At 44.3% G+C, this 14,903-nt stretch overlaps 1 protein-coding gene across 1 annotated transcript in view; it reads right to left on the minus strand.

Annotated features, from left to right (window-relative positions):
• Nucleotides 1–14,903, minus strand: part of mpp7a (MAGUK p55 scaffold protein 7a) — a 123,585-nt gene that overhangs the window by 85,040 nt on the left and 23,642 nt on the right. The window contains exon 2 of the mRNA XM_070927967.1: nt 8,558–8,726. Within this exon, the coding sequence (XP_070784068.1) occupies nt 8,558–8,594 (37 nt within the window). The 5' untranslated portion in view covers nt 8,595–8,726. The remainder of the gene's footprint in view (nt 1–8,557; nt 8,727–14,903) is intronic.

Consider the following 14,903-nt stretch of genomic DNA (forward strand, 5'->3'; position numbering starts at 1 on the left):
AGAGAGGAAAATATACTGCCTCAAGAATAGCAAATGAAGACAGAGACAGAGTGCAAGGAGGAAAATTAATTGAAGTAGGAATCAGCGAAGAAACCCAACATTTGAGATACACATAAGATAAATAACAACTGGTGAAAGCATGTGTTGCGAACAGAAGAAGAATGATGACACTAAGGACAAAGATGAGAAGGAACGAGCATGAAAGGACTGGGGAGTGATGGCTTTCTCCAACAGCAAGATATAACAATTACAGCCACGATGATTCCTGCACTAACGTAAACACGTTTTTGCCTGAAGGGAGAAACTCTAGACAGACAGTGGGTGGGAAGACGGATTTAACCTGAGTCAGGTGCCAAACAAAAGGAGAAGTGTTTAGGGCCCCTTGTTCACAGCCAAGACAGGACAGAATATGTCATCAGCCCACTGCCTTATGCAGCTTCTGTTCTGTCCTTAAGATTACCAGTGCCTGACCCCTTTTAAAACTTTCTTTCTACTAAAGTATACCGCAGGAGCATGGAATAGCAAATGGAGCATTGGTTGTCTGGATTAAGTGACCATTTGACTGGTATGGCATCACCTACCAGACATAAAATTATATAGTATTACAAGATGTATTAGCTGAGCAGACTTTAAACATAACTTACAATGAGTCCAGCAGCGTCCTACTTGGGATATAACAGTGGTAGACCGTGGAAGAGCGTGGAGAGAGGTAATATATAGGGCTGGCCCATGAACGTATCAGCAGGAGTCCGCGCTCCATTCAAGCCGAAAAGCCTCCTATTACCAGTTCCAGAGACCAAACCACTTCTCCACATTAAAAAAGGTCAGGGGACTGAGCCCTCCTATATCTTCTTCAGTGATATTTCAGTGTCACGGTCTCTGAATAACTCCACCATTTGGGAGGAAAAAAGAGAGAGCGGCTTTTGCAAGATGTTAGTTAGGGCTCCAAGGCATGGAAAAATGAATTCAGCAAGTACAGTGGGTCGGTCCAGGTGCAATCAACCGTCACTCTGATCATACACTATATCGACTGTTTCACTACCACAGGCTGAACTCTGGATATATGTCATTTCAGGGCCTACAAAGAATCCATGGCCCTTGCTGAGATCATGCCTCATTTGGGGGGGGGGGGAGCAAAAAGAATCAAGGGTGGATGAGATGGGTGAATAAGGACCTTATCAAAGTTGCATTTCAGAGCCAGGACAGCCCAAGCTTTTCAAAAAGGATTGACTTTATTTCATCTTATTTTCAACATGCCGTAGAATATCACGTAGCAAGTGCCTCATCCGCCCTCTGCTCCATGCTTCGTCACACCTTTGTGCTTCAAAGGGCTGTCAGCACATTGAAAACAGAGCTCAGGACAAAAGTACAAGTCTAATCAACATAATTGAATGCATATAGTCCGCAGGATCCGTCAGCAACCTGAAGAGCAAGTAATGTTTTCAGCTACAACAGCTTGAACAGTTGCACTGCAAGCGAGGCTTGAGCAGAAGCACCTACAACAGGACAGGAGTGAAGTAACTTATATGGAACTTGGCATCTTGTCCAGTTCTTAGTTAAACTTCCCTTCAACCCCACTTCCTGGAAACTCACAAATGGTATATACTGTAAGGAAAGATAGGGAGAGAAATTCAACATGGGGAAAAGAGGAAAGGTTAGGAATATCTGGGTAGACAAAAAGGTGATGACAGAGACAGTATCATGGATCGAGACAGATATATGAGACATGGAGGATAGAGCATATAGCAAAGTGCCAGCCCAGTGTTTGTTGGATGCTGGGATGGAAGGTCCTAAAGTCTGTGGAAAGGCTGTGCTTGGCAGTGGCCATCCAGGACTTCTCTTTCCCCAGATGGAGATGAAATGCCGCTGTTTGGCCCAGTCTAAGAGGGCTAAGCTTGGAGTTCACTCTAACATGGTAAGACAAAACACAGAAGCCACAACAAGCCGGCCAGTACCAAATGACCTGCCACCTCTGCTTATTGTGGCAATGGAACAGCAGCAGACTCTCTGGCACAGGCCTGCATGTTCTGTCCAAAGCTGTAGCCAGCTACTTATTTCTAGCAAGTCTTCCAAGGATATCAGAGGCAGACATGCCAATACTACCTGAAAGGCTTCATTTTGATGGTACATTAATGTAACTAAGCAGCACTTGTGAAAATTTGTACTTTAAATTTACACTTTAAATCTTTCGCTGTCTCAAGTCTCAAAGTTGCAGGCCATTACTCAACATCCCATGGCCTGGTTGTCAAACAGCACATGGTCTGTAAAGCTGTTTTCAGGTTCTTTCTAATGCAAGTGAGCATGTCCTGCCCGCCAATGACCGATTTAGTACCCTGTGTGCTTTGGAAGGGAACAGTGGAGGATGTCATCCTACCTCAACAAAAAGCAAAAGAATTCTTCGTATTCAAACAAATAAAAGTCATCATTCCTCATTTTCAGTCGCACTCACTTGATTTTTTTCTTTTACATCTGCTTCCTTTGACTGTGTTTTTATTTTTTTGCTAAAATGATGTGGAAATTTTAGTTCTGATGTAACTGGAAACAGGGAGCTCTTCCAGTGGCAACAAATCCTTGTGCTTCGGTACTGTATCACTGCGGCACAGAGCTGGCTACTGGCCAGGGACCACGACAAATGGCTGGAAGCTCCCAGAGGAACACTACCCCTCCCCGACATAGGCAAAGTCCTCCCCCAACCCTCCCCAATGTCTCCCACGAGTTGAAGCCGGCCAAGGCCAGATGCTCTGGATTCTTGACATCAGGATGGAAAAATTTACTGTTAACCTTGACAGAGGAAAAAAAACAATATGGCCATATTGTTATCATATCGCTCATATTATTCAGAGATTTGTGTTTCTATGCATTTGTCCTGAACAGGAGTATGTGTATATGGAAGAAATAATGCGATGAAGTCATAAAGTGCTCCATCACAGGAATATCTGCATCTCATTACTCATTATCAGTATAGAGCCGTCACCTTCTCCAACAGGGGGTGTTCAAGACTGGAGAGAATAAGATGGCTGGAATCGCTCATCTATCGCTCCCGCACAAACATGCACACATGCAGCCAGTAAGTTATTAGCGTGTCTGGTAAAAGCGTTGTCCCATCGAAAGATTTCCATGTGTAGTCTTTCATGCGAGTGTCGCCCACCTCCTCCGCAGCTGTGCATGGCTGAACCACCCTTATCTTTAAATGCTGTGCGGGGGCCGTAAACCTTGATAGAACACGCAGGTACGGCTTGGAATAACACAGTTAACTTTAATAAGGTTAATAAAAGGGCATCGGGGTCTTTAGAACTGCCTTTTCAAGAGTGTGTGCAAGGATTTGGGCTGGTCTCGGGTGTATGGTTTAAGGGGCACCATGCAGTGAGGGTAATGGCACATGGGGGGCTTGTCACCAAGCAGTTGACTCAGCAGCAGTATTGGGCAGGGCGGCCAGTTAAAACCAACCGATTTAAAACCACGACCAGTTAATCAATCAAACCAATTAGCGTCTCGTTCACTGAATCAAGTACAAGGTACAAGAGCAGTAATGGCCACAGTTTTATATATGTCATTCAATTAATAACCTAAATTTAATGTATTTTCTTGAGAGTTTAGTTCATTAAAATGAATGTAGCCAGTTATAACTAGATGTTATAGCCCGACCAATACCACATTTTTGAGGCTGGCACAAATCTAATAATTACATATTAGACGACTTTCTTTTAAATACACACATGACAAAAACAAACCTTGTTGATGTCTTAAATGAACTGCGACCAAAATATGTACTGAATTAAGTTTTTTACAGTTGGAGAAGAAACTTGTAAGTGCGCTCTTTGAATTCAAGATTCGACATTCTATGAGTGCAACCGACTCTTTGAAGTTGTAATCTAGCCTTGTGATATAGCAGAGGGTGCTCATCATATTCACTATCAGCTTGACCTATTGCATGCCCTAAATTAAGCTAATAAAGAAAAATCCAGGACAACACAAGCAAGCCAAGCCATGCTGATGGGATAATCCCCACACAGAGGCATCTGAAAAGTGTGTGCTAGGGTGTTTGCCCACTTGTCTGCCTTTCTCTTCAACAACAACAAATCCGAGGGCTCACGGGCTAGCTCGCCACCCAAGAGGCACCGGAGACACCAGAAAGGAGTGGAGCAACTGCGCGACCTGGTCTGGCTGCTGACTTTTCGCCACACTCAACCGCAGGAGCCATGCCAGAAGCCTCGTAAAAAGGCCATCACCGATAAGACAGAAAGATTCATATGTAAGGACATGCGGCCCATTGGCATTGTTTGAGGGTTGTTTCAAGGTTTTCAGGATAATGACAGATCTGGGGACACGATATAAAATTCCAAGTCGCACCACACTCTCAAGACACAAAGCGCAGTTGTATGACACCACATGGAAAAGAGTATAGGCTATAGGGTAAGACACTCTCTGACCACCAAAGGATAGACATCTCTGGGGGATGGGGGGTATATTACACTATATAGGCTGCTTTCTAATTAAAATGAATGATGCGTTAGTTCAAATTTGACTTTTTGAAAAAGTGACAGCCCTGATGCGCACCTGAGTAACGTAAGCACATCTTGTATTACAGCCATCATGTGAAACTAGAGATAGCAATGTATTGGCTACTACCATCTAAGAAAGTCCAGTTGTTCGCCTTTATCACCCCATTCTACCTCACAAATGAACCGCTCTACCACTAAACTGCAATCACATAACTGCAGAGGCAGGAAGGAAATGGGGCTACGAGGAGCAAACACCCACTCTCACTCCAGGAGGCTCACTGACCTCTGAATGGCATAAACCAGATGTTGTATGTCTGAGGGTCTCTGATGGGAGAGCCGAGACATTAGAAGCAATTGAGAAAGCTGCCCATCCGCAGACATCAAGCTGCCGTTACTGTACAACCCTCATCAAAAGATGGGGCATGTTATTACAGAACTGACTCCAAGTACCACACTACCACACATCACTACATACGGAGACATTTTGAGACACATATGTGGTACTGTATGCAGTAGATGGTAAATTTAATTCATTTTGAAATTAAATGCTACTGAAATTCAAGGTTCATTCCTATTTTCTAGATCAGTGTTGTTGGATCTCTGTGTATGCTTATGCGTCTCTTTAGCATGGAGGCGACAGTTTTGCGCTGACGTTCACTGGACATCCTGTGATGTTGTAACGGTAGAGATTTTTGCTAGGCCGCAATATAAATGCAGCAAAAGACCCACACCCACACGGTGTAAAAAAACAAAAAAAAACGAATCTAAATTTCTTGAAACTTGACCTTGCGGCTAATGGAGTTTAGTAGGGAGATAAATGGTGTGTAGCAGACAGAGGAGTGGGCTGGGTTTGTCTGTCTGAAGATCCCAGAGTGGGCGCTGAAATAAACTGGGACGAGCCGAGCCAAACTGAGCGGAGGCGTAACAGTTATCGGTCCCCGACTGAGCCTACAACAAAACTCCATCTTGGCTGAACAGGAGGAGAAATGACTAAACAGCGGCTATCTGGAGGAGAGAAAAGACCTGGAGAGCAGCTGCATAGCTTTGTTGTGGGGGGGGGGGGGGGTTACAGAGGTTAATCAGAGTTTTAACTTGTCACCTGAACATCTCTGTGGACATTATCAGCCCTGTGAAGTGTTTGCACAATTAAAAGCTAATTTTCTGTCTCTTCTTGGCCGCCTTGTTAGAATGTGAATGAATGTGTGTTTGTGCATTAGATCGCAGCAGCAGCAGCAGCAGCCAACAGAATGTCACATAACAGTGGCCTAAAGCACGGGGCAGGGCTTTCTGGATGTTGAAGGATGGAGAGTACGGGTTGGAGACGCTCAGACAAAATGCTTCAAAACACCAAGAGCAGGGCCGGCATCATGGACTAAAGCCCTGCCATTAATCTGCTTCATATAAAGCATTTATTAAAAATAAGCTAAAAGTCACACAGCGAAATGAGTCCACAGTAACCCAATCACCAGGACAGCCTCTCCAGCACTCCCCACGGTCATATTTTAAGGCCAGCTCTCCAACGCTTTATTGTTTTTCAAGTTTATTTTCTCACTTTTTGGTTTCATTTATTAGATTCTAATTCACACAGAGGCCTGTTGTTTATTTGGGCTGAGAGAGGCAAGATACTGACGTCTCTGTAATTATTGGCAGCCACCACATGTGGAAGAGCTGTTGTTTGTCTCTGTGGATTTACGCTCGTCTGCTGAGGTGTTGCTACCTACACGCCAACTCTCCAGGGCCACGTAGAGGGTCTTGATGTAGCTGATGTGGACGTCCTCTGAATTGAAACTAGCCATCAGTAACTGCATTTTTATATAGCACCATTCAAGAGCAGAACGTCACAAAGTGATTCACAAAAGAAATCAAAAAGGAGCGTCGGGCCGCTTCAAGCTCAAATTCTCCGTCGTGAATAAAAGGACGTAAACACAATCACTTCCAGTTGCATAATAAATTCACTGTGCTTTCAATCAAAATTCAACACATTAAATATTACACTATATCGTAAATCAACAGATGCACCATTGGCTTGACACCATTTCAACACATTCATATGTTTAATATTCTTCTCATTCTGCCTCTGATGGTTGTTTTGTTTTTGCGAAATACTTTCAGCAAACTGTGCCAGGTGTTTATTTCCAGACAAAACCTATATCATACATGAGGGACAATGGTGACTATTGGCTGAAACACTATCGGATGACGTATAGAGTCAAACATTTCCCTATAACCCGTACTTAATGTTGTGGCATTGTCCAGCAGTCAAGTCCTTCTGAACTGAAGTCATTAATTCAATATTAGTAATTATGGATATAAATCTCTCACTTTGTGTTGTTGTGGCTTAGCCGTTTTGGTGGCCAAGAGGAGGATTTTGTTCATAAGGCTGGGTTTTTCCAATAAATAACTGGTTACTTGAACTTCTTGGTATGTGGAGAATAGATAAAGTGTTATTAATTATGGTCATGGAGGGATTTGGGATCAGGAATTGCCTTTAGACATCACAAATGTGCATTTAAATCATTGATGACCAACACTTTGAGGCCCTCCCCTCAGCCAGGATAAGATAACATTTAAACCACATCAGAATATTACAGTAAACAAAATCCCATACATTGATTCATCATCCAGGAGTAACTACAAATAGTATTAAAATAGGGTTAAATAGCAGTATAACTAATAACAGAGAATTGGACTAATCTACTAATAGAGTAATAGTAGAGGAGGAGAGGTTCTTCAATAGTGAATTTTACTTTCAAGTCAGCAATCATTCCTTTTCTTTATTACACCGTTTAAAGCTGTAGTCTCGAGCGCTAACTGACCTGAGCAAGAACAGATGTAGCTGAAAGGTTTGTCTCTCGTAGCACACCATAAATACGACAGATTTTCCACCATTCTAACGGAGCTTCATCTCCTAAATCAACAGCATTATTATGATACCAAGCGTAATACTACCAGCATTCCGTGTAAACTTTGGTACAGTGCCGGGATCGCTCCCCGATGCCAGGCCAGCCACAAGTATTTGTGACTTCACCGGGCCTGGAGATCAGGGCCCTGACGTTCATCTCTAATGTTCATCGTGTTTCACCTGCACCCACAGCTTCACAGGACCATCAAGGGCGAAGCAGAGGAGATGGGCCGGAGGAGTCTTTACGTGTTTTATTTGGAAACCTGAGCCCTCGCCGGTAATTGCCCAAAATGACTCTAATCGTAATTGACGGTCTGGCTTTCTACTTTGTCTGCACAAATTTCCAGGACGACGGGGGCTACGGTAACTCTGTTAAAAGTCTGGACGCAGAAACGCACACACTTTTTATCCATCAGAGCGGGACTTAATGTCTGTCCCCCTTTTGTCCTTTTGCTATCCCGCACTTGTTGGGTCGAGTCCTCCGCATGTGTATGCATGTATGTGTGTGTGTGTGTGTGTGTGTGTGTGTGTGTGTGTGATGATGTAGCCGGCCATTAAGCCAGACTGAGAGGAGGATAGTGTTCCTGAGGGGGAAAGGTGGTGATTTTCTGGCAGCTGTCTCGGCGTTGACAAGCTTGACGTGTTCCTCTCTGACATCACTCGCCCATCCACATATACACACTCCTCAGAACAGAGCAGAGAAAACCAGAGAGATGGAGGAAGGTACGCGTCATTTTACATAATTTTTTTGCTCTCTGGTGTTAAACTGTAAATGTGCACGTTGTGAATATTTGCAATGGTGTGTTTTTCATTTGGTGTGGGCACAAAATGAAGTAATAATCAACTTTGGTTCATTTTCCAACCACAGTTTTAGACGGTCCACTCCAGTTGAGAAAAAGCAGCCTTAGATGAGTTAAGAGTAATTCATTTTTAATCTGAAATGAAATAGGTACCACTTAAACTACCAGGCTGTACTGACATTTAAATAAAGATCAAATTCTTCTGTTTATGCGCTGATGATAGATATAAAAATGTGAATCAAAGTAGCAAAAGACTTTTTGTAATTTTTGCTGGAAGACCCACACAAGTGTATTTGACTTTGCTTTCGTGTTTTTGTGTTTCAGATTGTGTTCCTGGCTGAAGGTGTCTGTACCTGGCTCGTGGCCGGCTCCGGTGGCCAGGGCAGGCATGGCTCCTGCCGGCTGCTTCCTGGTTCCCCTCAGGCTGTGGAAAATGGCAGCGGGGTGTCAGAGTAGTGAGCTCCTCGACAGCTCTCCCCAGGGACCAGCTGAATATGAGGACAGGCTTTATGCCATGGAGCCCTGCAAGAGAACAGGATTTTAGAGCCTACTTGTCAAAATGGCAGAATGGCCACATGCACGTGTGTGTCAGTCAGCTTCTATGTTGTGTGTGTGTGTGCGCATGTTTGAGTGTGTGTGTGTGTGATCTTGTGGCTACCCATAGCCATGAATATGAATATCTGCCATTACTCACATATATATGCATTTGTGTGTATGTGAGCCAACGATTGAAAGTGAATGACTCAATGAGTGTGTGTGTGTGTGTGTGTGTGTGTGTGTTGACAGTATGTTCACAGTTGACTCTGGGTGTTTACAACCCAACACTTTTTTCCTAAGCTGCTGAACATCCTGCTTTGTACATGAGCCAACATTACCTCATCTGGCGCCCATATATACACAGACACACACACAGCTATCCTACACTTTATTCAGCATCCAGCGGAAACTGGGGAAGCTTTATCCGCTAAGGGTAAGTAAGCAAGCGAATGCAATAGACCTGTGAAAAATCAAACAGGCGTGGAAAAGCATCGCTTCGTAAATAATGGCGCTGAACTGGAAAGCCAGACGGAGCAGGAACAAGAAAGTGGGTGTAGAACACAAATAAAACGCCTGTGGCTCATTGAAATCTCTCCCTGCAGCGGATGAACATGTGCGGACACACACAGTAGTGTACAATAAACCACTGTATCAACCTCAACAGGAGGGAAACAGCTAATATGTATTAATTTGGACAAGACAGCCTGATAGATGTAAGTGCAGACCAGATATGAAGACTTGAAACTTGGAGCTAAGACAGAAACATGAGGACATCATACTTAATTTAAACTTTAGACTGGACTGAGACGTTACTTGCTTTAGATTTGACTCCGTATAAACCCAACTTTACTTGAAACTTCCATTAAAGTCTTAAGTTTGGTGAATCCCCAGAACAAACAAAAATAATCAGGCAGGCCTTGCATGAGTCCTGCCACCAGCTTGAAGGCTTTATCTGCAAAAGGGAGAATGGAAAACAATTAGGTTTGAGCCTTCAGTTCTTGTAAGCGTGTAGCTTAATGATCCGTTATATGTCAGCTCCCATGTGCTGTGGCCCAGTCAAACTCAGTTACCTAAACTGTAGAGCCTTGGGGTTCTGTTAGTAGTTCACTTCACTGGAAGAAAATGGTCTAAATAAACACCAGCAGTGAGATAAGCTACATTATGTGTCTCCCATGTTGATAAGTGTTGTAAAAACTGGTTTTGGGCGGACACTGAGACACAATGGCTGACTCAGAACCACTTGGCTGGAGACATGGACAGCCAGGACACCTGCGCCCTTCCAGCTCATTGGGACCCCTATCAATGGTTTGGTGGTGTCAGCCACACAAACTTGGAAGTTTGAAATTGTGCGACTTCGCGTTCATCTCAGCGGGCCAAAGAGTGGACCGGAAATTCATTACAAATGTGTTTTCTGTGAAGAATCTCTCACTCAGCCCCCGCAGTGACAGCTGCGCAGGAGTGTCTATTTCCTGGCGTTTCGCCCTTCATGTGTATACAAAACACACGCAGAGGTCGGGGCTCACACCTGCCAAGACGGCAACCCACGTAGCAAAATGCTACCACGCCTGTCTGACACGCGATGTGAACTCACCTCGGGACCTAGCAGACCCCAGGTGGAGCCTTGTGGAAAAAGCATCTAGACAATACAGTCCAGAAGATGCCTGAGTGAGCAGGTAAGCAAGCCACTGAGAGCATATCAGAAAAAGAAGACTTTTCTTCTGGATTGAGATGTACAAAATGTGGTGCATTCATCAAACAGCACTTAAGAAAGGATCGATTTTCCAACAAGAGGAGATCTGGGGGACGAATTCAAAACCCTGCTACTATGTCACGCCAGCACCAATTTGTAGGCCAGATTTGTCAGTCGTTTGCATGAGCTTTGCATGAGCATAAAGCACAAACGAAAAACCTGGCGAAATCGGAGTTCAGTGCTGTTCAACCCTTTGCATGCTTCAATAAAATAGGTTAAGAGGACCAGCAGAGAAGGGCAGCGGCGCCTCAAGCAGTGACCACAAAATCTCTCCAGCAGGCCGGTTTGAACAGGGGACCGAAGCTAACAGCCACTGAGCTCATGCCAAGAGAACTGACCCATGCTAAATCAGTCCAGTGTTTCACAGAGAGGGCCACAGCACGGTTTTGTCATAAGACTTTGTGATTGGAATGACAGACTTAAGTAACAACGAGGGACATGAATACTCTTGAGGTATCCCATGTCGTTCGCCTTTTGTTGCATCCAAGGGGGAATGACCACATATTCCCTAATCTGAGGAAGGATCCATCTTTCCATTAGAGGAGCTTTCTGAGGGCCAGGAAGCATGTCGCAGAGCCGGGAACACCTGGGACTTTTTAGAACGCCCAAAAGGATCATAACAGACAGACTTAAAGAAACATTCCCCACTGTCAGAATGTTTCAGATCACACAATATCAGATTGGCATGGGCGAAGTGAAGGGACACTTTGCAATTAAGCGTATCCCACCTCTTGTCCACATGGCAATGAGATGTTCCACCCTCTACCCCTGTGAAGTCAGACATCTTCAAACAGCTCTGCCACCATCTAGTGGGAACTTCTTGTATTGCAGGGAGTATTCACCCTGAACACCCAGCTGAGACACAACCCGAAGCACCTCGCCCCAAGAAAGACCTGTATGTATGGATGTCAGGAAACGCTGTCTGTGTCCGCTTAGTGTTGCTCCGAGTGTGAAACCTGAGGTCGAATCAGTATTTAAAGAGAAAATAGCTCAGGGTGATGGATGGATAGGAGGAAGGATGGAAACAGGGAGGTGTAGAAGACTGTTATTCTTTCAATTTTGTTCAATTCAGTTCAAAAGACTTTATTGGCATGAAAGTTTCAAAAACACTGTTGCCAAAGCATCAAAATACAATTTGTCCAAATATTTGGACAGTACACAATAACAGTAATATGAGTATTAACACAACGTTAAGATTGACATATATTAATTATATATATATATACACACAGTGTATCCTATGAAATGAATCCCCAGTTAACAGTAATGTTATGGATCGTGTGGAGGAACAGAGTAATTCACTCAGTAACCATCTCTCCACTTACATTTCAGTGTCACAGTGTGATGTGATCTCACACTGTGACACTGTGTATGCGTGTGTGTGTGTGTGTGTGTGTGTGTGTGTGTGTGTGTTTTCTTCTCTTTTCAAAAGCAAGCCTGTCTGTCCTGGCGGGTGGGGGGGAAGACACGGGTGGAGCTGTCTGACTCTCAGCTGGATGTTAATGAAGTTCGTGTCAGTGTCAGGAGGTGAATGACTGACATTTTGTCATCAAGGGCCCATCAACAAATTGAAAGTATGCTTTGCATTTACGACTTTATATCGGTTTTACTGTTCAATCCTTTGCTTCACCCCCACCTCCTGAGAGTCGACTGGACTGTGGAAAGATCACAGTCCAAAGCAATTGGCCAAAAGACAGCAAGATCCGCGTCAGGAAAAGAAACGAGGAGAAAAACATGTCACGCTCCGAAGCGTTCACAGGGTTCACTCAGAGGAATGGTTCAGCATTCATGCTGCCTCCATCTGGACCTGGACAGGAAGTACTACAACAGGACACGACAGAGGTCAACTCTGCACCACTGAAACTTCCCCGAGGTGCTATTGGGGTGTTGGGTTTTTCTGTCCCGGACTGTCCCACATCAAGTGACAGGAAGGCCAGCTACTGGCCAGGGTTTTTACTGGGCCACCATGAATGACACTGATCCTCTTCAACGCATGACAGACGCCCCTCCAAAGTCACACCTGCTCCGGTTACAGCTCAAAGGACCAGTTTGCTCCAAAGCTATCCACCAGCTTCAACGTCTGCTGATCCGCTCCAATCTGATGAGTTTATCTACACCGGTCCTTGGTCAGATGATAGAAGATCTATTTGGCAGCCCACGTGACACCTGCTCAAGTTACCAATTCTGTACTGTCTGTTGCAACATTGTGAGGATTTGGTTCTGCACGTATCTTAGGCTTTTGTAAAAATGAAGGCGATCAGGCTTTATTGGCCAATGATCTGCTGCTTTTGTCATGAATCTCTCTAATCTTGACATAACACGAGGAGCTACTTTGCCCTCCCCAATCTGTCAGAAGTCACACTTTGTAAGGTCGGGGTATCATTCGAAAATGTCAAAACTAGAGCTGATGCAATACAGCATAATAATAATACATTTTATCTAAACACAAGCAGCCCTACAAGAACTTTGCCTAAATAATATACTTCATTTCAATAAGGGAGAATAAGCAAAGTAGATGCCAGCCTTTGATACTTGACACAATGCAATAAGATAGCCACATTTTGGTTGGTGGTGAAAACAATTTCAACACCCCACCTGCTGCACCTTGTAAAATAGATGACCCCCCAAAGAAATGTGCAAAAAGCAATGCTGCCACCGCCCACCTCCGACTATCACCTAAACACACCCTCGAAGACCAGTCCCTTTATCTGAGCCCACCGCCTACTTCACAATCCTGCACCATGGCAGCATCCAAGGCTACAGGCCTGCTGAGTTATTCAATGCACTGAGCATAATTAACAGCTGCATGGCGAAGGGTACACTATCTTGCTTTTGCATGTTCTTGTGTGCCCACATGAAGGTCAGCATTTGGTAGCAGAAAGCACACAGTCTTCCAGCTCACAAATATTTGAGCTGTGAGGCTGTTCAGAAAGAGAGAGGAGGAGTTTAATACGGCTGAAGAGACAGAAGAAGAGAGGTGCACTACCATGTGGATTTAAAAGATATAATATAGTTGTTCCTTTTATGGAAAAACTATGCTCTTTTACTTCAAGCCCCATTGGTGAGCTTCGGCTTCGGGGTATTGGTATAGGGTAGCTGTGAAGACAGATTGGATGTAAAATCAATTTGTATTTCAGCTACTCTACATCACATTGGCTTGTAGGAACCACAAAGTGCAAAGTCAGTCAGACAGAAGTAGATAGAGTTACAGCCACATGCACACGACCATACATGACACAATCATAAGAGTATAATTGCAGTGTATCCAACTGTGGTAAAGGCGAACATTCATTTACACACAGGCACACAGTGGGACTACATTTCAATGGGCTGTGCATAATTGCAGTGTATTAAACCGTGGTCGAGGGGGAATGTTCATCCACATGACATTTGGAAATTGAAATACCGTTTCAAGAAAACCCTCCCGATGCCAGCGCCGCTGAGGCAGCCCCCTTGCCTTTTCTGTTTCTTCTGTGGAAAAACACATTGTTGAGTAATGTCTTTCTCCTGCTTCGACGCGGGGCTGCCAAAATGTCACCACGTCGATTCCCATTAAGCAGGAGGCGTGTGACGCTGGCGGGACAGGGTTGTGTTTTCAGGCGTGTGCCATACGACGTCTCGTTAATAGCCGTTAGCTTTACGAGGGATTGGGGCTGCTTAAATTAAGACTCAGCGGTACCTGGCAGGGCAGGATGTTCCTGGAATGACTGACTGGCTGTGGCGGAGCAGTAATAACGATGAGCAATAGGAAGAAGTATATGCACGCAACTAGAAAGCATATGGAAACAGATTAGGGGAGCAAAATGTGGAATATCAATGAGCACTATTAACCCATGACGAAGAAAAGTCAACAAGAATGGCTTCATCCAAAGCGAGAGGTTAGCAGAGAAATGGGAAAAGTGAGCGCTCTTCTCCTGGTCTCAGGTGGGAATTTTTTTTTTTTTTTTTTTTTTGACAGTTCAGAATCAGCACTCTGCCACATGTTGCTCATAAGCGTCCAGTCTTTCCACATAAAATACATCTGCTTATGCGGATGTACATGTGTGTTGTTAGCACACACGCACAGGCACATACAGATATAAATCTGTGTTTAGGTCAACCCGTCTTTCCAGAGGCATGAAGTCATTCTCCCCTTTCAGCCACCTCGACACACAACTGGCTAGAGAATTTCATTGCACTTAAAAAACACACACACACACACACACACACACACACACACACACACACACACACACACACACACACACATTTAAGAGAGATCCATCTAATTTACAAGAGAAATGGAAAGATGCTTCAGGGCTCACTGATATGGAAGAATATGAGTAAAGGCAATCCAAGAAAATCAAAGGTGACACACTACGAGTCTCTGGTGTCATCAATATTTATTGCAGAATACTACAATGAATGTCTGG

The sequence above is a fragment of the Enoplosus armatus genome, chromosome 21 (assembly GCF_043641665.1).
Source record: "Enoplosus armatus isolate fEnoArm2 chromosome 21, fEnoArm2.hap1, whole genome shotgun sequence".
In the NCBI taxonomy this organism is placed as follows: domain Eukaryota; kingdom Metazoa; phylum Chordata; class Actinopteri; order Centrarchiformes; family Enoplosidae; genus Enoplosus; species Enoplosus armatus.